General features: G+C 42.8%; 1 protein-coding gene across 1 annotated transcript; it reads left to right on the forward strand.

Annotated features, from left to right (window-relative positions):
- The first annotated feature begins 19,890 nt into the window (after positions 1-19,890).
- LOC122897163 (60S ribosomal protein L37-like) lies at positions 19,891-20,221 on the forward strand. The gene has a single exon (XM_044235332.1). The coding sequence runs from the start codon at positions 19,943-19,945 to the stop codon at positions 20,219-20,221; it is 279 nt and encodes a 92-aa protein (XP_044091267.1). The 5' UTR covers positions 19,891-19,942.
- Positions 20,222-21,677: the final 1,456 nt, after the last annotated feature.

A 21,677-nucleotide genomic window follows, 5' to 3' on the forward strand; every position in this document is an offset into this window, starting at 1 on the left:
GCTAAAGAAGAAACACCATATTTACATCCTATTTCCCCTTTGTTGCAATGTCACCTCAAGTCATTTTAGAAGGCTATACAACAATGCTACTCCTATTTCTAAAAGTGGTATACTTTCTTGTCTGGAATTGTCTTTAGCTTAAATGGTGCTTCTCTAAGTAAAGATTCTGCATGAAAAAGAGGAAAATATACCAGTCTTTTGCTAGTCCTGTAACAGAAACCCTTCCAGTTACCACACACCCGTGGGAGAAATAAGCCTGGACCTAGAGATGATCTGGGCTTTATACCCTGCAAGCCCTTTGTGATGTCATCCACTGTGACCATTTCATGACTTGACAGTGTAGTTTACTGGGATTCAGTGGCCAAAGATACTGATCAGCCCATCTGCTTATTTAAGCCACTGTCCCTGAGGTTAAGGAAATAAATATCCTGTTAGTCCCATATCCACAGATACAGAAATGTTCCCCACTCACTATTTAATGATTCCAATGAGGGATGAATATCCTGGCACCAGGAGGGGACAGTTTGGATTTTGTACAGCACTGTCACACTAGTAGCTGTGAACGGTCTGTATAAAACTGAACTGAGGGATGCCTGGGTGGCTCAGTCAGTTAAGCATCTGCCTTTGGCTCAGGTCATGATCCCAGGGTCCTGAGATCGAGTCCCACGTCAGGCTCCCTGCAGGGAAACTGCTTCTCCCTCTGCCTGCCGCTCCCCCGCTTGCGCGCTTTCTCTGACAAAGAAATAAAATCTTAAAAAACAAAAAAGATAAAACTGAATTGAGTCACTTGAGATGCTAAGCAAGGAACAATTTATACGCATTTTCAAGAAAGACCCAATTTATGGAAGTATACTTGCTTAGTACGCAGGGCTAGAGCTTCAATTTATTCAAAGTGGCAAAGGTCTTGAACCATATCTTGATTACATAAACCATCCAGGTAATCCTGGCCCTAAACCTGCCTGCTTGCGTGCTGCCAAAATACAATACAGCACCTGCTGCATCGAAACTGGAGGGAACACGACAATCGACAATCGGTCAGGGGCGAAAAGACCTAACAGAGTAACAGCAGTAAGAACTACAGGATATTCCCTCCTGTTGCAGCTCTCATCCCCAGCTCTCCCCAGGGCTCTCCTCCACCCCCTTCACCTCTTATGTCACCTATTTGCTGAGGCCTTGCTTTGAAGGTGCAAATTCCCATGGCCTCCCCAGCCCTAACACCCCGTCCTTCTCCTCGGTGTGGTGATAGGACAGATCACCATCTATCATGATATAGAGATGAGTCCCCTCTCCTGCTTGTGTGTGCTGGAAAGCTCAGATCATTATTCTTTACGATATATATATGTGTCTCATTTCTTATTTTTTCATTATCCCTCCCAGAATGTGAACCTCATGTGAGTTGGTACTTTTTAAAAAGATTTTATTTATTTATTTATTTGACAGAGAGAGAGAGCGAGAAAGGGAACACAAGCAGGGGGAGTGGGAGAGGGAGAAGCAGGCTTTCCACTGAGCAGAGAGCCAGATATGGGCTCCAACCCAGGAAGCAGGGATCATGATCTGAACCGAAGGCAGATGCTTAAGGGCTGAGCCACCAGGTGCTCCCGAGCTGGGAATTTTTTTGTCTCTTTCATGGCTGTATTTCAAGCACTAAGAACAGTGTCTGGCCCTTTAGTAGGTTCTCAGCAAAAAATGAAAGTCATCTTTGGCCTCATGTTCATGCCTTTCCCAGAGATGACCCTGTTAACTGTGTAGTGTGTATTTTTTCAGGATTTTCACATCCACCAAACAGCTTCAACAACAACAGTCAACTTAAACAGTACTCAACATTTCGCTGGGTGGGGGGGGTTGCTTTTTTTTTTTTGCTTCAGTATTTTAAAACATATTGCAGATATATGATTTCACACATAAATCTTAAGCTATACAAACCATACACTCTACTGTAACAAACACTGTAACAGATAAGATTTTTAAAAGACCCAAATATCATCATTGCAACTAAGGAATTATAATTACAGTCAACTCTTGACCAAAATAAGTTTGAGCTACATGGGTCCTCTTATACACATATATTTTTTGAAATAGCACAGTATTGTAAATGTATTTTCTCTTCCTTATGACTTTCTTAATATAATTTTCTTTTCCCTAAGTTACTTTATTGTAAGAATATAGTATATAATACATATGCAAAATATGTATTTATGTTACTGGTGAGGCTTTTGATGAAAAGTAGGCTACTAGTTAAGTTTTGGGGGAGTCAAAAGTTATACTCGGATTTTTGATTGTATGAGGGGGTCAGCACCCCTACCTCTCCTCATTGTTCAAGGGTCAACTGTATTCCCTAATACCACATGAAAAATCCATGTCCAATATCCCTGCTTGACCTAAATACGTCTCTCAAATGTGATTTGCTCTTATTAGGATCCAAACAAGGATCAACCACATAATTGGCCAGATTATGATGTAATCTTCTTTTCATCTATAATGTCCTCTTAACCCTTTTTGTTTGCCATTTCTTTGATGAAAATACTGGACTATTTGTCCTGTAGAATTATGCATATTCTGGATTTTTCTGGAGGCATTCTTGTCCTGAACATATTCCATTATAATCACAATATCTTGTAGTCAGATATATAGACTTGGTTAGATTCAGGCTAAATTAACTTAGCAAGAATGTTTTATACTTGATGCTTCACACTCCTATTATATCATATCAGAACACACATGATATCTGTTTCACACACTGCTGATATAAAGATTGGTCAGGAGGTTCCTGGATGGCTCAGTCAGTTAAGCGTCTGCCTTCAGCTCAGGTCATGATCCTGGAGTTCTGGGATAGAGCCCCACAGCAGGCTTCCTGCTCAGCGGAGAGTCTGCTTCTGTCTCTGCCCCTTCCCTTGCTCACACTCTCTCTCACTCCATCTCTCTCTCAAATAAATAACAGAAAGAAAGAAAGAAAGAAAAAGAAAGAAAAGAAAGAAAGAAAGAAATATTGGTCAGTGGGTCATAGTATTCTTACCTTGATTCATCCACATTATAAAATGTCCCATAGTTCTTTTACTTAAATTTTATTAAATTTGCACGGGCTTACTTTATTATTATTAATATGTAATTCACCCTCTATATAATTTATCAATTTAAAGTATACAAGTCATTGTTATTTTTAAGTATGTTCACAAAACTGTGCATCCATCAACACAATTTTAGAATATTTTCATCATCCCCAAAAGAAAGTCCATACCCATTAGCAGTCAATCCCCATTCCCCCCAACCCTCAGCCCCTGACAATTTCAAATTTACTTTTTTTTCTCTATGGATTTACCTCTTCTGGACATTTTTTGTGAATAGGATCATGCAATATGTATTCTTTTGTGTCTGCCTTTTATTTATTTTTTTTTAAGATTTTATTTATTTGTTTGACAGACTGAGATCACAAGTAGGCAGAGAGGCAGGCAGAGAGAGAGAGGAGGAAGCAGGCTCCCCACCGAGCAGAGAGCCCGAAGCGGGGCTCGATCCCAGGACCCTGAGATCATGACCTGAGCCGAAGGCAGAGGCTTTAACCCACTGAGCCACCCAGGCGCCCCTGTGTCTGCCTTTTAAAAAGCACTATATTTTCAAGGTTAATCCATGTTGTATCCTGTATCCATTCTTCATTCCATGTAATGACTAAATAAAAATCCACAGTAGGGATATAGCACACTTAGTTAAAATGTTCCTCAGTTGATGGACATTTGGGTCATTTCCTCCCTTTTAGTTTTATGAATAATGCTGCCATGAACATTCATGTACAGGTTTTTGTTTGAATATCTGTTTCCAGTTCTCAGTTATAGACAGAGGAGTGGAATTGCTGATCACTTGGTCATTCTATGTTTAAGTTTTTGTGGAATTGCCAAATGGCTCTCCCAGGTATCCACACCATTTTACATTCCCACTAGCAGGGTATGTGAGATTCAGTTCTTGACATCCTCACTGCAAATTGCTGTTTTCCTTTTTATTTTTAATATAGCCATCTTGCTAAGCAGAAGTGGTATCTCCATGCGGTTTTAAGTTGTATTTCCCCAATGACTAATGATGTTGATCATCGTGTCTTGTGTTCCTTGGCATTAGCATGGAGGGACTGATAGATTTGCAGCATGAGAGCTCCACGTGTGGGAATCCATCCTGTGCAACCCTCGCTCACAATGGCAATCCGAGTAAGTCTCTTCCTATCTCAGTTCCTGACACAATGAATAGTTACCGAGCCTGTGTCTGTCCAGGGAAGGGGGACAGAAAAAAGGCTTTGGCTTGGATCTCTGTATTGGGAAATGACCCCTACTCCCTAAAGCGAAGGACAGGAAACACAAGGAGGAATCCAGAGGGGTTAGCTGAGATCCAGAGCCCAGGGATCAGGTCAGGTAATTCCACAAGGGAAGGTGGGGGAAGCTCTTTCACTTTCCACCCTACCTGGTGGGAAAGTTGTGGCAGAGCATTAACCCCTCTCTCAACCCGCTGGGAGTGGAAGGCAGCAGGGTTTTGTGAGATTTCCTGTGTTGACCTGAAATGCAAAAAGGCAGCTGCCAGACCAGGACAAAGCCCCTCAGGGTGCTCTTTGTCTTCCTTTCCTCTGCTCAAACAACTAGGGAATGGGTGAGAAAAATGGGCTGTGAGTCAGAGCTTGAGCCAGGCTGGGAGCCCCCAGACAGCAGGTGGTCTTGAGGGACTACGCAGGTGTGGGCAGGGGTGAGTTCAGTTTGCCCTTGAAATATGTCTGTATTCCTCTATTTGTGAAGATGTTTTTTAAAAAATAATCACGAAAGGACTGCATTTGTCAATAAAAATAAGAAGAGTCAACAAAAATATCTTCAGTCAACTGTTTAGTAACCAAATAGCTGGAGGACCCATGAACCTAGGGAGCTCCTTAGACTGCTTAAAAAGATCTTTATTTGCATCCATTTCTCTCTGTCCTTAGATTACAACCTCCTGGGAGGATTCACGCACCAAAGTAACAGCCCTCATCTCTGAGGGGCAGCATCACCTGTTCGGTTCCTTTTCTGCTTGTCATCTACACGCGTCCCCATTATGGGAGCATTCTTTTGCAAGAGCCACATGTTCCTCCTTCAATAGGAAGGAATGAGCCAAGACATCGGTCAGGCAGGAGAAACCTTCCAGTCACTGTGATTCCTTCAGACCCAGCACATCCCCATCCACCTAGGCCTTGTGGACACCACCTGCAGCAGACCCTACCCACTAAGAAGTGCTGGCTCCCTAGCAGGTCCTTGGCAAAGGGCGGGAGGGAGATGACGGGGCGGAAGGAGTGCCAGCTTTTCGGATGCCGACTCTCACCTGGGGAGGGAGCAATTAAAGTTTTCATAACCTCTGGCAGATGAATGATGCAAACTTGTAACAATCGTTTGGAAGTGTATTTATTTAAATTTCTTTTCTCTCTAAGCAGTTTTGCGACTGCTGAACGGTAAATTTTCGGTTTGTTGCAGCACATTCATCGTCTTGCCGGCAGGGACCCTGCAAGGGAGGCAAACTGATTTTCCCAAGCAAACAGCAAAACAACAGCTTTCCGCTCTGACTTTCCCAGGTCCACCTCTCTCCGCCCCTTCTTGCACCTGGGACCTTCTGAGGATGTCCTACCCCTCCCCTGGGCGGGGCCAACACCGAGGAACCCGGATTCTCAACCCTCCCTCAAGACCCCGTATCTCCAGCCCCCGCGGGCTCTGGGGCAATAGGAGGTGACATCGACGCTGGGGGGAGGGGTTGCGGCTTACGCGGGGCTTCTAGGACGCTGCTTTACGGCAGAGATGGGATAGGGGCTCAGTCAGACCGCCTGCCCCCGCGTGAGCGACCGGACCTCACCTGGTCTTTCCCGCCGGCCGTCGGCCTCCGCCAGGTGGGTCCCTTGGCCTTTGTCTTCTTTCCTTTCCTTTCTCGGGCGGGGGGACCCGGGGCTGGGGGCCGGGTTTGGGTGGCCCTTCCGGGCCCGAGGACCTTCCTTGTCCCCCAGCGTGTAGGCAGCCCGTGCCCGTTGTGCGACCTGGGCCGGCGGTGGCTGGCAGCCCAGGCGGCTTGGAGGGGCAGGCGCGGGTGGCCGAGGCGGGCCGGGGTGCGGCTTTGGGGCGAGGCTGGTCGTGCGTGAGCGCCGGAATGGTACCGCCGCCTCAGTTCTGTGCCCCGGCGCAGGGAGGAGGGCGAGCGTCGTCGCAGCGCGGCTGGGGCCTACGCGGCCGGCGGGTGGGCCCGGGAGCGTCTCCCTGTGGCTGCGGGTGGGCCCGCGGATTCCAGGGTTCCTCCTTCCCCTCTCTCCCCTGCCCTTCCTCCCCATCTGCGTGGCCGCAGGAGGTTCCGCTTGGTTGGTTTGGATGGGGGGCTCCTCCGAATGTATCCTGAGAGCACTAACAACATTTCGTGTGAAGAAACGTGCTGCTTCTAGGGACGGAGGGAAAAATAGGTGTCCTTCTTGGCCTTGTTGGTCTCAATCCTCTACTCATTTCTGACAGACTTTTTTGAAAATATTGCAAGAAACCCAGTGCCTAGGAAATTATTCCGTCCTATAAATTGTTTATTTAAATCAGAGAGGGAGACAAGCCATAAGAGACTCTTAATCATAGGAAACAAACTGAGGATTGCTCGAAGGAAGGGGAGTGGGGGGATAGGGTAACTGGGTAATGGACATTGAGGAGGGCATGTGATGTAAATTAAAAAATAAAAATAAATTATTTAAGTGAAACCATTGGATTCACATAATAGGTTGCAAGAGAATATGAGGAGATGTCATTCAGATTATTTTAAATGGATTGGTGGGAATTGGGAGACCGGGGTTGATTTTCACAAGTCCTTTGTGCTGGTCCTGATTTGTAGCTTAGAGGTAAAGTGACGTTGAGTCAAGAAATCCAGCTTTTTTTTTTTTTTAATTTAAATTCAGTTTCATTGACATATAGTGTACTAATTAGCTTCAGAGGTAGAGTTTAGTGATTCATCAGTTGCATGTAACACCCAGTGCTCATTCCATCAAGTGCCCTCCTTAATGCCCAACACCCAGTTATCCCATCCCTCCACCCACCTCCCCTCCAAGCAACCCTTAATTTGTTTCCTAGAGTTAAGAGTCTCTTATGATTTGCCTTCCTCTCAATTTTCATCATATTTTTCTTTCCCTTCCCCTGTGTTCATCTGTTTTGTTTCATAAATTCCACATATTAGTGAAATCCTATGCTATTTGTTCTCCTCTGACTGATTTATTTTGCTTAGCATAATACCCTCTAGTGCCATCCAGGTACCTTGCAGATGGCAAGGTTTCATTCTTTTTGATGGCTGAGTAATATTCGTGTGTGTGTGTGTGTGTGTGTGTGTACATATACCATATCTTTATCCATTCATCTGTCGATGGACATCTGGGCTGTTTTAATAGTTTGGCTATTGTGGACATTGCTGTTATAAACATTGGAGTGAACATGCCCCTTGGAATCACTGTATCCTTTTGGTAAACACCTAGTAGTGCAATTGCTGGGTCCTAGGGTAGTTCTATTTTTAACTTTTTGAGGAACCTCTGTGCTGTTTTCTAGAGTGGCTGTACCAGTTTGCATTCCCACCAACAGTGTAAGAGGGTCTCTTTTTTCTGCATCCTCACCAGCATTTGTTGTTTCCTGTGTTGTTAATTTTAGCCATTCTGACAGGTGTGAGGTGGTATCTCCTTGTAGTTTTGATTTGTATTTTCCTGATGCTGAGTAATGCTGAGCATCTTTTCATATGTCTGTTAGCCACAGATGTATCTGGATGTCTTCTTTAGAAAAATGTCTATTCATGTTTTCTGTCCATTTCTCAACCAGATTTGTTTTTTGGTTATTGAGTTTGATAAGGTCTTTATAGATTTTGGATACTATCCCTTTATTGTATGTCATTTGCAGATACCTTCTCCCATTCTTTGGGTTGCCTTTTAATTTGCGGATTGTTTTCTTTTACTGTGCAGAAGCTTTTTATCTTGATAAAGTCCCAGTAGTTCATTTTTGCTTTTGTTTCCCTTGTCTCTGGAGACGTGTCTAGCAAGATGTTGCGCGGTGGAGGTCAGAGAGGTTGTTGCCTGTGTTCTCCTCTAGTATTCTAGTATTTTGATGGATTCCTGTCTCATATTTAGGTCTTTCATCCATTTTGAGTTTATTTTTGTGTATGGTGTAAGAAAGTGGTCCAGTTTCATTCTTCTTCATGTGGCTGTCCAATTTTCTTAACACCATTTGTTGAAGAGACTGTCTTTTTTCCATTAGATGTTCTTTCTTTCTTTGTAGCAGATTATTTGATCATAGAGTTGAGGGTCCATTCCTGGGTTCTCTGTTCCATTCCATGGATCTCTGTGTCTATTTTTGTGCCAATACCATACTGTTTTGATCACTACAGCTATGTAATACATCTTGAAGTCTGGAATTGTGTTGCTTCCAGCTTTGGTTTCCTTTTTCAACATTCCTTTGGCTGTTTGGGGTCTTTTCTGGTTCCATATAAATTTTAGGATTGTTTGTTTCAGCTCTGTGAAAAATGTTCATGGTATTTTAAATATTCTTTATTTATTTATTTGACAGAGAGAGAGAGATCACAAATAGGCAGAGAGGCAGGCAGAGAGAGAGAGGAGGAAGCAAGGCTCCCTGCTGAGCAGGGAGCCCAATGCGGGACTCGATCCCAGGACCCTGAGATCATGACCTGAGCCGAAAGCAGAGGCTTAACCCACTGAGCCACCCAGGCGCCCTGTTCATGGTATTTTGATAGGGATTACATTGAATTGTAGATTGCTTTGGGTAGGTAAGACATTTTAACAATATTTGTTCTTCCAATCCATGAGCATGAAATGTTTTTCCATTTCTTTGTGTCTTCTTCAATTTCTTTCATAAGTGTTCTATAGTTTTCAGAGCACAGATCCTTTTGTGCTTTGGTTAGGTTTATTCCTAAGCATCTTATGGGTTTTGGTACAATTGTAAATGGGACCAATTCCTTGATTTCTCTTTCTTCTGCCTCATTGTTAGTGCAAAGAAATGCAACTGACTTCTGTGCATTGATTTTATATCCTGCAACTTTGCTAAATTCCTGTATCAGTTTTAGCAATTTTTTCAGGAAATCCATTTCTGTGTGTTTAAAACTTACAAGAGCTTGCCATTAGTTCTATGACCTTACTGTATTTCACTAATTAAATGGTTCCTACTCTGTAGCATCAGAACTCCCACAAATCCATTCTGTCCACGTTTGATTATTTATGACGTATGTCACACCTTGTTCAGTCCCTAGTGAAATCTGAAAAAAAAAGTAGGTTATATAATTACATTTATAGAAATGAACAAAGGACAAAGTTTACCTTATACGCATGTGTTTGTGTGTCACATGCCTATCCAGATACATGTCTTTTTGGCTGTTCATGAACAAAAAACATATAGGTGGAAGGACTGTGCTGTTGATTGTATTTACTCTGAGGGAGTGGAATTTTGATGAAACTCTTTCAGACCATATTTTAACTACATCTCTGTTCTTTTTAAGGACAAAATAAGAATTTAAATTATGATTTTTAAACACAATTTTTTGGAAAAGTTGATGGTTATCAAACAGCACAGATATTAATAATGAATTTTTGACCTAAAATAATTATGTTTTCACTTATACATTTAACCAAGCCCCCAAATTTTCAGGGGCTTTCCCCAAGGGATGGGGTTACTGGTGGTTTACATTTTCATCTTTTTACAGTTCTCTGTGCAATAGAAAGATCTGAAAAAAACAAACTTTTTTTTTTAAGATTTTGTTTATTTGAAAGACAAAGATCACAAGTAGGCAGAGAAGCAGAGAGAGAGAGAGGAAGGGAAGCAGGCTCCCTGCTGAGCAGAGAGCAGTACATGGGGCTTGATCCCAGAATCCTGGGATCATGACCTGAGCTGAATGAAGGCAGAGGCTTTAACCCACTGAGCCTCCCAGGCACCCCAGTAACAGACTTTTTAAAGTAGTTTTAGGTAATCAAAGATAGTGAAGGCTAGCGTCAATACAGGTTTCCCCTGCTATCAGAAAGAACATTCCTCTGAAACCTATCCTAAGCTGAAATGGCATAAAGCCAAGAGTATCCCACATGTTCTGAAGATTTGAAAGTTTTTATGCCACGTCGCTTTTAAGAAAGTCTGAGACTAGTACCTGTTTTTGCTAACTGAAGGAAATAAGAGGATTGTCGCTTTCTGGAAGAAAGCTGTTATCATACTAATGTTGGTCTTCCATAAAAGCGAAGCGGTGTTAACTCGGGCTTTTGGGAAGCAGGGGATACTTGAAATACAAAATTATGTATGAAGTGAATAATTAGATGTAGACAAAAATGTCCAGAGTAAAGGCAAACACATTTGTGCTGGGTATTTCTGGATGATGGTGTATACTTGTGTTTCTTGTTACTGATACTGTGGCAAATGTTTGATCTTATTTCCACAGATTAACAACTCATGTTAAGTTCTGCCAAGAAGATTGGATGGCATAAGATAGCAATTGAAACGTGAGGGTTAGGGATTTTCATTTGAGGGACAGTGCCCATTTTAAGTATTCAAAGAGATTGGCTCCACACTTTGTGTGAAACCATCAGCCTGTGAAATGGCATTTTGCTCTCTGCATGTATAGGACAAATCCTTACCATAGTAAGCAATGACTTATGACCACTTAAGATGAGCCAGATACAGGGTGCCTAGTTGGGGTCGTGCGTTAAGCATCCTATTGGTTTCAGTTCAGGTCATGATCTCTGGGTCCTGGGATGGAGCCCCACATCAGGCTCCATGTTTAGTGGGAAGTCTACTTGAGATTCTCTCTCCCCCTCCTGTTTTCTCTCTCTAAAGTAAATAAATCTTAAAAAAATTTTTTTAAAGGATTTTATCTATTTATTTGACAGAGAGAGAGAGAGAGACAGCAAGAGCAGGAACACAAGCAGGAGTAATGGGAGAGGGAGAAGCAGGCCCCCTGCAGAGAGGGACACCCCCACCCCCTGATGTGGGGCTTCATCCCAGGACCCTGGGATCACAACCTGAGCCGAAGGCAGACACTTCATGATTGAGCCACCCAGGTGCCCCCCGCTTTTTTTTTTTTTTTTTTAAGATGAGCCAGATTCAATGTAGGTCAAAAAATAGTTAATACATAAAAAGTTAATACAATAAACTGGTATTACAGGCCTCTCAGAGAGGCAGGTCATAAGTAGAAACCCTTGATGTGTAAGAAATTGTACAACAGTGCCATTTTTGTTTAGATTTTCCTTGAGTTGGTTGGGAACCTTTTTATATATTTAGGATACTTTTGTATTTCTTTTCCTGTGAGCTGTTAACATCTTTTAGTATTGGGTGGTACCAAAATTATTTCTAAAGCGTCCTCTATGGTTTTATTAAGACTAGTGTGAATTGAAAATATTTTTTCCTCTTTATCATTGCTTTTCTGACTTTAATTATGAGGGGTTTTTTAATATGCTAAATTTTGTCTCTTCATATGTATCCATGTTTCCTTTGATGGTTTTTTTTAAATTTATTTTTTATTTATTTGTAGCATAACAGTATTCATTATTTTTGCACCACACCCAGTGCTCCATGCAATCCGTGCCCTCTATAATACCCACCTGGTATTATACCTGGTACCTCAACCTCCCACCCCCCGCCCCTTCATAACCGTCAGATTGTTCTTCAGAGTCCATAGTCTCTTATGGTTCACCTCCCCTTCCATTTTCCCCCAACTCCCTTCTCTTTAACTCCCCATGTCCTCCATGCTATTTGTTATGCTCTACAAATAAGTGAAACCATGATAATTGACTCTCTCTGCTTGCCTTATTTCATTCAGCATAATCTCTTCCAGTCCCATCCATGTTGCTACAAAAGTTGGGTATTCATCCTTTCTGATGGAGGCGTACTACTCCATCGTGTACATGGACTACATCTTCCTTATCCATTCGTCTGTTGAAGGGCATCTTGGTTCTTTCCACAGTTTGGCGACCGTGGCCATTGCTGCTATAAACATTGGGGTACAGATGGCCCTTCTTTTCACTACATCTGTATCTTTGGGGTAAATACCCGATAGTGCAATTGCAGGGTCATAGGGAAGTTGTATTTTTAATTTCTTGAGGAATCTCCACACTGTTCTCCAAAGAGGCTGCATCAACTTGCATTCCCACCAACAGTGTAAGAGGGTTCCCCTTTTTCCACATCCTCTCCAACACATGTTGTTTCCTGTCTTGCTAATTTTGGCCATTCTAACTGGTGTAAGGTGATATCTCGATGTGGTTTTAATTTGAATCTCCCTGATGGCTAGTGATGATGAACATTTTTTCATGTGTCTGATAGCCATTTGTATGTCTTCCTTTGATGGGCTTTGAATCAAAGATCGAAAGGCTTTCCCTCCTGCACAGTTACCATGGAATCAGCCCATGCTTTCTTTTAGTACTTGAATAATTCTGTTCACTGCACATTTAATTCTTGAATGCATGTAGAGCTTATCCTGGCTTAGTGCATGAAGTGTAGAACCAAGAACCTTTTCCAAATGAATACCACTTTGTCCTAAATATGTCTTTACCTCCACTGATTTGGGAGGCTACATTTTGTATGCTGAATTGTTTGGTTTTAAATATTTTATTTATTGGGGCACCTGGGTGGCTCAGTGGGTTAAGCCTCTGCCTTTGGCTCAGGTCATGATCTCGGGGGTCCTGAGATCGAGCCCCGCGTCCAGCTCTCTGCTCAGCCCCCCCACCCCAGCCTGCCTCTCTACGTACTTGTGATCTCTGTCTGTCAAATAAATAAATAAAATCTTTAAAAAAAATAAATATTTATTTATTCACTAGAGAGAGAGAGTGTGCACAAGCTGGCAGGGGCGGGGTGGGGGGGCTGGGCAGAGGGACAAGCCCCCTCCCTGCCCAGTGTAGAACCTGATGCAGGCTTGATCCCAGGACCCTGAGATTATGACCTGAGTAGAAGACAGATGCTTAACTGAACCACCCAGGTGCCCCGTATGCAAAATTTTAGTCTTTGGGTTTTTTTTTTTTAATTGAAGTATCATTGACATACAGTATTTAGTTTTAGGTAGGGGTGCCTTGGCTCCGTCAGAAGAGCATGGAACTCTTGATCTTAGAGTTGTGAGTTTGAGCCCACATTGAATGTAGAAATTACTAAAAATAAATACACTTAAAAAATAGTTTTCAGGGCACCTGGGTGGCTAAGTTGGTTAAGCATCTGCCTTTGACTTGGGTCCTGATCCTGGGGTCCTGCAGTTGAGGCCTGCCTTGGCCTCTAGGCTCAGCGGGGAGCCTGCTTCTCCCTCTCCCTCTGCCGGCTGCCCTGCCTACTTGTGCTCTCTCTCTCAAATAAATAAATAAATAAATAAAATCTTTAAAAAAATAGTTTCAGGTATATAACATAGCGATTCAGTTATTTATATTATGAAATTCTCACCACAATAAGTGTAGTTACCATCTGTCACATACAAAGTTACTACAGTTATTCTTGCCTATATACCCTATGCTATACTTTTCATTCCCATAACTTATTTTATAACTGGAAGTTTGTACTTGTTAATTCCCTTCACCTTTTCACCCATTACCCCATCCTCCTTCCCTCTGCAACCACCCATTTGTCATCTGTATTTCTGAGAATGCTTGTTTTTTGTTTTGTTTTTTTAGATTCCACCTGTAGGTGAAATCATATGGTATTTGTCTTACTCTGTCTGACTTCATTTAGTTAATACACTAAGTCCATCTGTGTTGTCGTGAATGGCAAGATTTCATTCTTTTTATGGTGAGTAATATTCCATTGTGTATATGTATACCACATTTTTATCTGTTGATCTATTAGTGGACACTTGGGTTGCTTCCATATCTTGGATATTTTAAGTAATCCTGCTGTAAACATAGGGTGCATATATTTTTCTGAATTAGTGCTTTTGTTTCCCTCAGGTAAATACTCAGTAGTAGAATTATTGGATTGTATGGTATTTCTATTTTTAATTTTTTGAGGAACCTCCATATTTTCCATAGTGGCTGCACCAATTTACATTCATTCCCTTCAGGAGTGCATGAGGGTTCTTCTTTTTCCACATCCTTACCAACACTTGTTATTTCTTGTCTTTTTGGTACTAGCCATTCTGACTGATTTGAGGTGATATCTCATTGTAGTTTTGATTTGCATTTCTTTGATGGTAGGTGATGTTGAGCATCTTCTCATATCTCTGTTGGCCATCTGAATGTCTTTGAAAAAATATCTGTTTGGGTCCTCTGACCATTTTTTAATAAGATTTTTTTTGTTATTGCATTGTATGAGTTCTTTATATATTTTGGGTATTAACCCCTTATTGGATATATGATTAGCATATATCTTCTCCCGTTCAGTAGGTTGCTTTTTCGTCTTTTGTGCTCTCCTTTGCTGTGCAAAAGCTTTTTAGTTTGCCATTGTCCCAATTGCTTATTTTTGCTTTTGTTGCCCTTGCATTGGGATATAGATCCAGAAAAATATTGCCCAGGCTGATGTCTTAAGAGTTTACTGCATGTGTGTGTATGTGTGTGTGTGTTTGGAGTTTTATGGTTTCAATTCTTACATTTAGATCTTTCATCCATTTTGAGTTTATTTTTGTGTGTGGTGTAAGAAAGTGGCCTATTTTGGGGTCTATTCTTGGTCTTTGTGTTCCATGTATATGGTAGAGCTAATCATCCTACCACATGGCTGTTCCTTATCAGAACTCTCCTGATAGTCCTGCCTGTTTATTTTGTTTTCCCTTATAAATAATGGAAAACAACAAGACCTTTTAAAGCCTTTTGGATTTTTTGTGGGATTAGAATAGATTGAGTAATTAATTGATGATGAATTAACATATTCAAGAGGTTGAATCTTTTTATTCAAGAATATAATACCTCTTTACTGTGGTTTAAGTGTGCTATTCTGTCTTTCGGGACACTTTAAAGTTTACCTCATGTAAGTTTTTCATGCTTTTGTTAGATTATTCCTAGGCATATAATCTTTAATTTTTGGTAATATAAATCACTTTATTCTGTTTAGTAATGGGATATTTGTCTATCTAATTGGGCTGAAAAAAAATTTATCGACAGAGTCCTTGACTCTTAAGAATTTTGTTGGGGTGCCTGGGTGGCTCAATGGGTTAAAGCCTCTACCTTCTGCTCTGGTCATGATCTCAAGGTCCTGGGATTGAGCCCCACATCTGGGCTTTCTGCTCAGCGGGGAGCCTGCTTCCCTTCCTCTCCCTCTGCCTGCCTCTCTGCCTGTTTGTGATGTGTCTGTCAAATAAATAAATAAATAAAATCTTTTTTTTTAAAAAAAAGAAGAATGTTGTTAACCCTCTAGGTGTCAGTGAAGGATATTAAATATTAAATATTTTCCCTATTGGTTCTTATCAACCCTAGGAAAGGTGAACAAATTTAAAGCACAGCCTCTGGATTTTTCATCACTGGGTGGGTAAAAGTTGGGTAAAATATTACAAATCAATTTTTCTGAAATATTTGTTTTCTCTTACCTGTAGTGTTACAAACAATTCAAATGTTATCACTGTGTGTGTGTGTGTATGTATATATATATATATATATATATACACGTGTATATATATATGTGTGTGTGTGTGTATATATATGTGTGTGTATCATTGGAGGGTGCTGAATCCCTTGCATTTCTCCTTCTTTAGCACATTTGCTGAAATTGTAAAGATTTTGAAAGTTAATGTTATGTGGAAAGAGGCTGATTGAGACCTCATATGCCGAGCACAGGCCAACATCCTGACCCACACAATCTCATGTGGTCTCTACCCCAATGCTGTGAGCATGTGGTGGTCTCTGTACCCTTTTAACAAGGGTTCACACTGACATGACCATAAAGTGAACCTCCCACTTGAGGTCCCAGGTATCTTTCCAAATAAGAGGATTTTGGTAATGTGACTGGAAGCCAGGGAGACAGGCTTGCTTGACCACTGCAGATAAGACGTGTGGGCAATGGACACTAATCCTGTGTTAATTTGAAAAGAGCATAGACACCCTAGTGTATCTAACGAGGTGGGCTAAGTTTAGAGTACTGTGGAGCGTGTAAACCAGAATTTAAGAGGATCAAAATAAAACTCTAAATATTTATTGCCTTTTCTTTTTAAGGCCTAGTTAAACATGATACACAGTGGCTCCCTTCAAACTATGGAATACTCAATACTAGCCATGTTCTTTAGAGTCTTTTTTACCTATTTGTGTTTTGATTGTACATAGGCACTTATTTGCTGATGAGAGCTAATAAACTGTTTGAAAATTGGAGAATCTAGTTCAAAGGATGGCATGAAAAGGGGCTTTCTAAACCTGATTAAAGTCCAAGCATCCATGAAGCTTTAGACTGATCTGTTGGATTCCGTCTCATTGTAAACCTACTTTAGCCAAGGAAGCATAAGGAGTGGAGACAGGCATTTGTATAATCATCAGTATATACCCCTTTTACCTTTCATATTGAGCTCAATGAAAAAGACTAGCCAGTTTTGTTAGAATTGGGACATCTAATACTGGGCAGGATACATTTAGGTAGGAGCCTCTTGGAAAAGCTTTTGGCAACATTGATTCAAAAATTGAAAGTTCATGAGAATTTTGGTTCATTCTGTTGCTTCTCTGAAAATGCAGTGGGGAATTATATTCACATATAAATGAGCAGAGGAGGGCATCCAAGAGAGTATCTTTCACTCAGGATTTGTAGAGTTGAGAGGTAGAAAGGGACCAGAAGGATCCTCTAGAGGTAAATAATGGGATGTCCTGTTATTCAGCTGTGGGAGGGAATATACATGCCTGCCATAGAAAGAATGAGATGGTGGTCCTCATGGGTCTGAATCCCTGGGAGAAGTGTGTCCTCTTTTGAGGGGAAACAAGCAGAAAGTTTCCCGAAGGGCTGAAGTTTGATGACTCTCCTTCAATATGAAACCAGAAAGAAATATCTGGGTGGATACATGTACACCTCTGTGTTAGTACACATGTAGACTGAGGTAGAAACAGACATTTTACTGTCCACCTAAACAGTTATTTGCTGTCAAGCATGGGACAATCTTTTGAGGATGAAAAGGATAACATGAGATTGTGACTTGGTTTTCTTCGGAGGCCAGTGGAGGCTCTGTAGAATTTTGCTTGATTTTCTCAATTGATTTGAAAGAGTTCTAATAGCCTTCAGTCACATGGGGCCTCTGGAGCAATACATCAATGTGTAGATCAAGAGGAAAAAAAACCGAAAAAGAAAAAAAAACACACACAAATGAAAACGTGATTTGTTTGGATTTGTCTGGATTTGTCTCAGCCAGAACAGTGTGGGGGCAGCTGGGGAATTGGGAGGTGGATGCACCAGCAGAATGCATTTCCTTCTGATTATATTGTCTTCAGACACTTTTACCTGGCCAGTGTGTTCCTTCAGTACACGATGGAGATTATCCCTCCTTGAATCTGCCACAGTCATGAAAAGTGGATTCTAGAGGTGAACCTGATATCAGGTGAAGTCTTCATCATATGGCATGTGTCCATTGCTTAGAAACAGGACCTCAGGCTTGTGCCTTCATATGAAGTGCTTCACGCTGAAACGCACAAATTCTCACAAGCATACAGAAATCATATGTGTTTTTCATTAAAAACCTTCTTATGGGAAGCATTGGGAAAATGAGTGTAGGCCCAGATACAAGGATAGGTGTCTTTAGAATACCATGTAGTTCCATGGGTGGAGGGGGGTTGGGAGAAGGGGGGTAGGGTTATGGACATTGGGGAGGGTATGTGCTTTTGGGTAAATTGGAAGGGGAGATGAACCATGAGAGACTATGGACTCTGAAAAACAATCTGAGGGGTTTGAAGTGGCGGGGGGGTGGGAGGTTGGGGTACCAGGTGGTGGGTATTATAGAGGGCACAGCTTGCATGGAGCACTGGGTGTGGTGAAAAAATAATGAATACTGTTTTTCTGAAAATAAATAAATTGGAAAAAAAAAAAAAAGAATACCATGTAGTTCCATTTCTGACCAATATATAATAATCCATATCTGAAAACTATGAACAGTCACATAACATAAACCACATTAGCAGGATTATTGTATTGCGAACTAGAGATTTACCTTACTGGACCTCTCTTGGTGCCTGTGGACCAACTCTCTTTGTATCAGACAACCTGAGACCTCATGGTCAGGATGTTTTTGGGAGGGGATGGCAGATGTGGAGTGCTAAAGAAATAACAGAGATAATTTTCAGATCCACTGCTAGGGTGCCTAGATGGGGAGTCATTGCTTTTGTGTCCCAAAGGCAGAATGAGAAGATGATACAGAGACCAGGCATTGCAGGATGGAGCGCCAGATTTTGAGACCTTTACCCCTTTTCCCTAAAGTGGCCAAGATGGTGAGCCACCATGTGTTAGCCAGACTGAGCCTAAGTTGGAGTTTTTTCCTTGGGGAAGGGTGGAGGGAGAGGACTTGGGGTAGAGAGGCATATTGGCATTTCTGGTGCAGTACTGCCACCAAGAGGAAATACTTTGCAAATCCCACCAACCATGTACCATCACTTCCTGGGGGAGGAGTAACAAGGGTGAAGTAGGAAACAGGGAAGTGTGTCCCTAGGAGGTCAGGAGACCCACTAGGCAGAGGGGTAAGTATGACCCAAGACCAAATTAGGTTGGGGAAGCTCAAGAGACTGGCACTGTGATAAGGATCATGGTCTAGGAGACCGGTGGGTCTGGCACAGGAAACCAAGGCTTGGCACCCTAGTGGTGAATATGTCTGGACAGAAGTAGAGGAAACCCTCAGGAGCCGCAACCAGAAGGCTATAGGCCTTTGGTCATGTGCCCCTTCCTTTTGGAGCAAGAGCAGGTTTGGCCTAGACAGACCAGGGCCCTGAAAGCCTCTATTGGGCTGAGTAAAGCCCAACCAAACACTACTGTGGGAACTGGAGGGCTGCCCTAGAGACAGGGCAGTGACCTTCCTCTGTCCAGCTCAGAGATGAGATGTGGAGCCTGGCTACCTTGTGCTAAAGGGTGTGATGCCCAGTGAAATCAAGCAAGCAGAGTCTAGAAGGGACCAGCCCACACCAGGAAAAAGAAGCCAGGCTGAAGGAGCCCTTTGCCTGAGTTAAAGAATCTGATCAGCAACTGTGGTGTCATTTGCTGAGGTCTCTAGGATCCAGGACTCACAGACCCATCTTTTGGCTTAGCAGAGCATTGCAGATTCCCTAGCCAGTAATTTGCAGTCTTTGGCACTCTTGGCCACCTTCCCCAAGAATCCCTGAGACTCACTTCAGTGATGAGAAGGAATGGCTTTGGCTTCCATTCACTCTTGGATCTCTAAGGTCTCAACCCCACTCTTGCCCCCAAAGCTGGGGAATCAAGAGGTCTGAAGATGGTGCTTAAAGGTCACAGCTGTTGGGTTGAGAGACACCCGCCCTTCCCCCATATCCATTGTAGATCATTGTTCCTCTCTCAAAGGAACAAGGCACATACTTTTAGCATACAGCAATTCATTTTAGGCTTCAGCTGTTCTGATAGCCTACTTCTAGAAGAACCTCTGGGATAGCTCATGCTCTTTGCCTATCTTTTACCTTCTGAGGAGGGTGTTCTGGGAGCAAGTTTCCAGGCTCAGCTCTTCCCTCCACACATACTCCTTGATTTCACCCCTCCTGGAAGGGTGTTGGGAAATCCACTCTCTGCCCCTTCATTTTATACCTGTGGACTTACGTAGGCATAGCCTTTTGGGGTTGAACTTTTTCCTGAGCTCCCAGGGCCAGGTCCTGACCACATGGTCTGATTGTTCCCCGGACCAAGGTGGTCTCAGTGTATCCCTCTGGCCACCTACAGAACATGGACCCTGTACAGGAAATCCCAGGAGAGTCCCCAAACAAGAGGACCCAGGCCATATACTCATAAACTGAGAGGAAAGTTGAAGAATTGGGTGCTTCTGAGCTGTGACGTTCCCAACCAGTAGTGCAGAAAACAGACCTGGGTTCTTTGGGGTCTGCCTCAGAAACGAGATGACGAAGGAGACGTCATTGTTTGGAAAGCATTGCAATAAGAGCTACTGTGGCTCGAAGGCCTGCCACCTTCAGAAGTCCACCTGTGCCAAATGTGGCTATCCTGCCAAGCACAAGAGAAAATATAACTGCGGTGCCAAGGCTAAAAGAAGAAACACCCCTGGGACCGGTCGAATGAGGCACTTAAAAATTGTATACCGCAGATTAAGACATGGATTCCATGAAGGAGCAATACCTAAGCCCGAGAGGGTAGCTGTTGCAGCATCCAGTTCATCTTAAGGATTTCAGCGATTAGTCTCACAATAAACATTCTGTTTTTCTTTTGTTTTTAAAAACAACAACAACAAAAACAACAAAGAAACCAGATCTGGGTCCCTTCATTCTGGAGGAGGATGTCCATCTCAACATATTGATCCCATCCTGTTTCATCCTCTATCTATACCCTCTGTTGGATGAAATAAGTAGGGCCTTCTGGGATACTTTGGGGCTTGAAACCCAGATTCTCTTTATAGAGGGAGCAAAGTAAACAAAACACATTTCTAACTCAAACCTGCAGTTTACCTGCATTACTCTTTGTCTGGGTCTAGTACCAAATAATCAGGAAAATTTCCATCCTGTCTGCAAGATGCTTGCCCCCACCAAGCGGTGGCACCTGAGCTTGGGAGCCTCTGGTTCTGGGTTCCTCATGGCTCTGAGACCCCAGGGACCTTGCCAGCTGAGCCTGTCCTGAACCAAGGGGAAGGATCTATAAGGCCAGATGTCCTGGAATGGAGTTTTAGCTCCTGGTTCCGTAATATGGCCGCTGCTTAGGCCAGGCCCCCATAGCAGGGATCCTGGCAGCTTAATGCTGCTTGATGGTCAAGTCTGTCTCTATCCACCCTGTGTTGTTCCCCCACTGAATCTGGGGGTGTTCTGGGTCAGACCCAGAATCTTGTGGATGCACCAGTCCCACCCTTTGTCCCCTCACAGGCTTTCTTCCCCAGAAGACAGGAAGGTGCTGCAGGCTTTGCTCAAAAAGTGTCCACCTGATGGCACTGTTGCTCCAGAAATGCTATGCAAGCCTGCTTATGCCGTTTCTCTCTCTGCCCTTAAGGGTCAAAAAAAAAAAAAAAATTCCCGAAGACTCAGGAACCAACAAAGTCCCCAGATGGGGTTAACTGTACTGGGATGTTGGGGGAAGTGGTATCTTAAATCTGGCTTCTTGATGGTAGTGGGAATATACCTATAATAACATCCAAAGGAATATATACATCTGTGGATTCATCCCACATCTAAGAGTTTTAAATGTGGATATCCTGGGAACTGGGACGTTGTTTTTTCTGCACGCTTTTGTATGAATACCCATTGGTTCTTTTTGGGGCAGAATCCTCACTTTCTGAGGACATTGATTCCATAGCAGTAACTGTCACCAGGACCTGGATTTCCTGTCTTCTCTGGGAGTTACTGCTTCTTGTCTGCATTTATCCAGCTACTTCATCCAGCTTAAGGGCTCAGGGGTAGGCCATTGTGGAGGAAGTGATGGGGACCCTGTTAGGTATGCTCACCTCCAGGAGCCTGAGTGCTCTGCCACTGAGTGCCCCAGGCGGGTTGTGTGGGTTGGGGGTATAAGCGGTGGAGTCAGGGTCTTCATCCACACAGTCAGATGACCTGGGAGAGGGCCACTGTTTAGCAGCCCCTCCTAGGAAGTTGTCCTTGGAGTGTCTCTGTATTTTACCCTCAGAATACCCACTCATTC

This window comes from Neovison vison, chromosome X (genome assembly GCF_020171115.1).
Source record: "Neovison vison isolate M4711 chromosome X, ASM_NN_V1, whole genome shotgun sequence".
NCBI classification, from domain to species: domain Eukaryota; kingdom Metazoa; phylum Chordata; class Mammalia; order Carnivora; family Mustelidae; genus Neogale; species Neogale vison.

What these genes read in the sequence shown, in the direction of transcription:
- LOC122897163 (XM_044235332.1), top strand. Translation starts at nt 19,943, where the DNA reads ATGACGAAGGAGACGTCATTGTTTGGAAAGCATTGCAATAAGAGCTAC.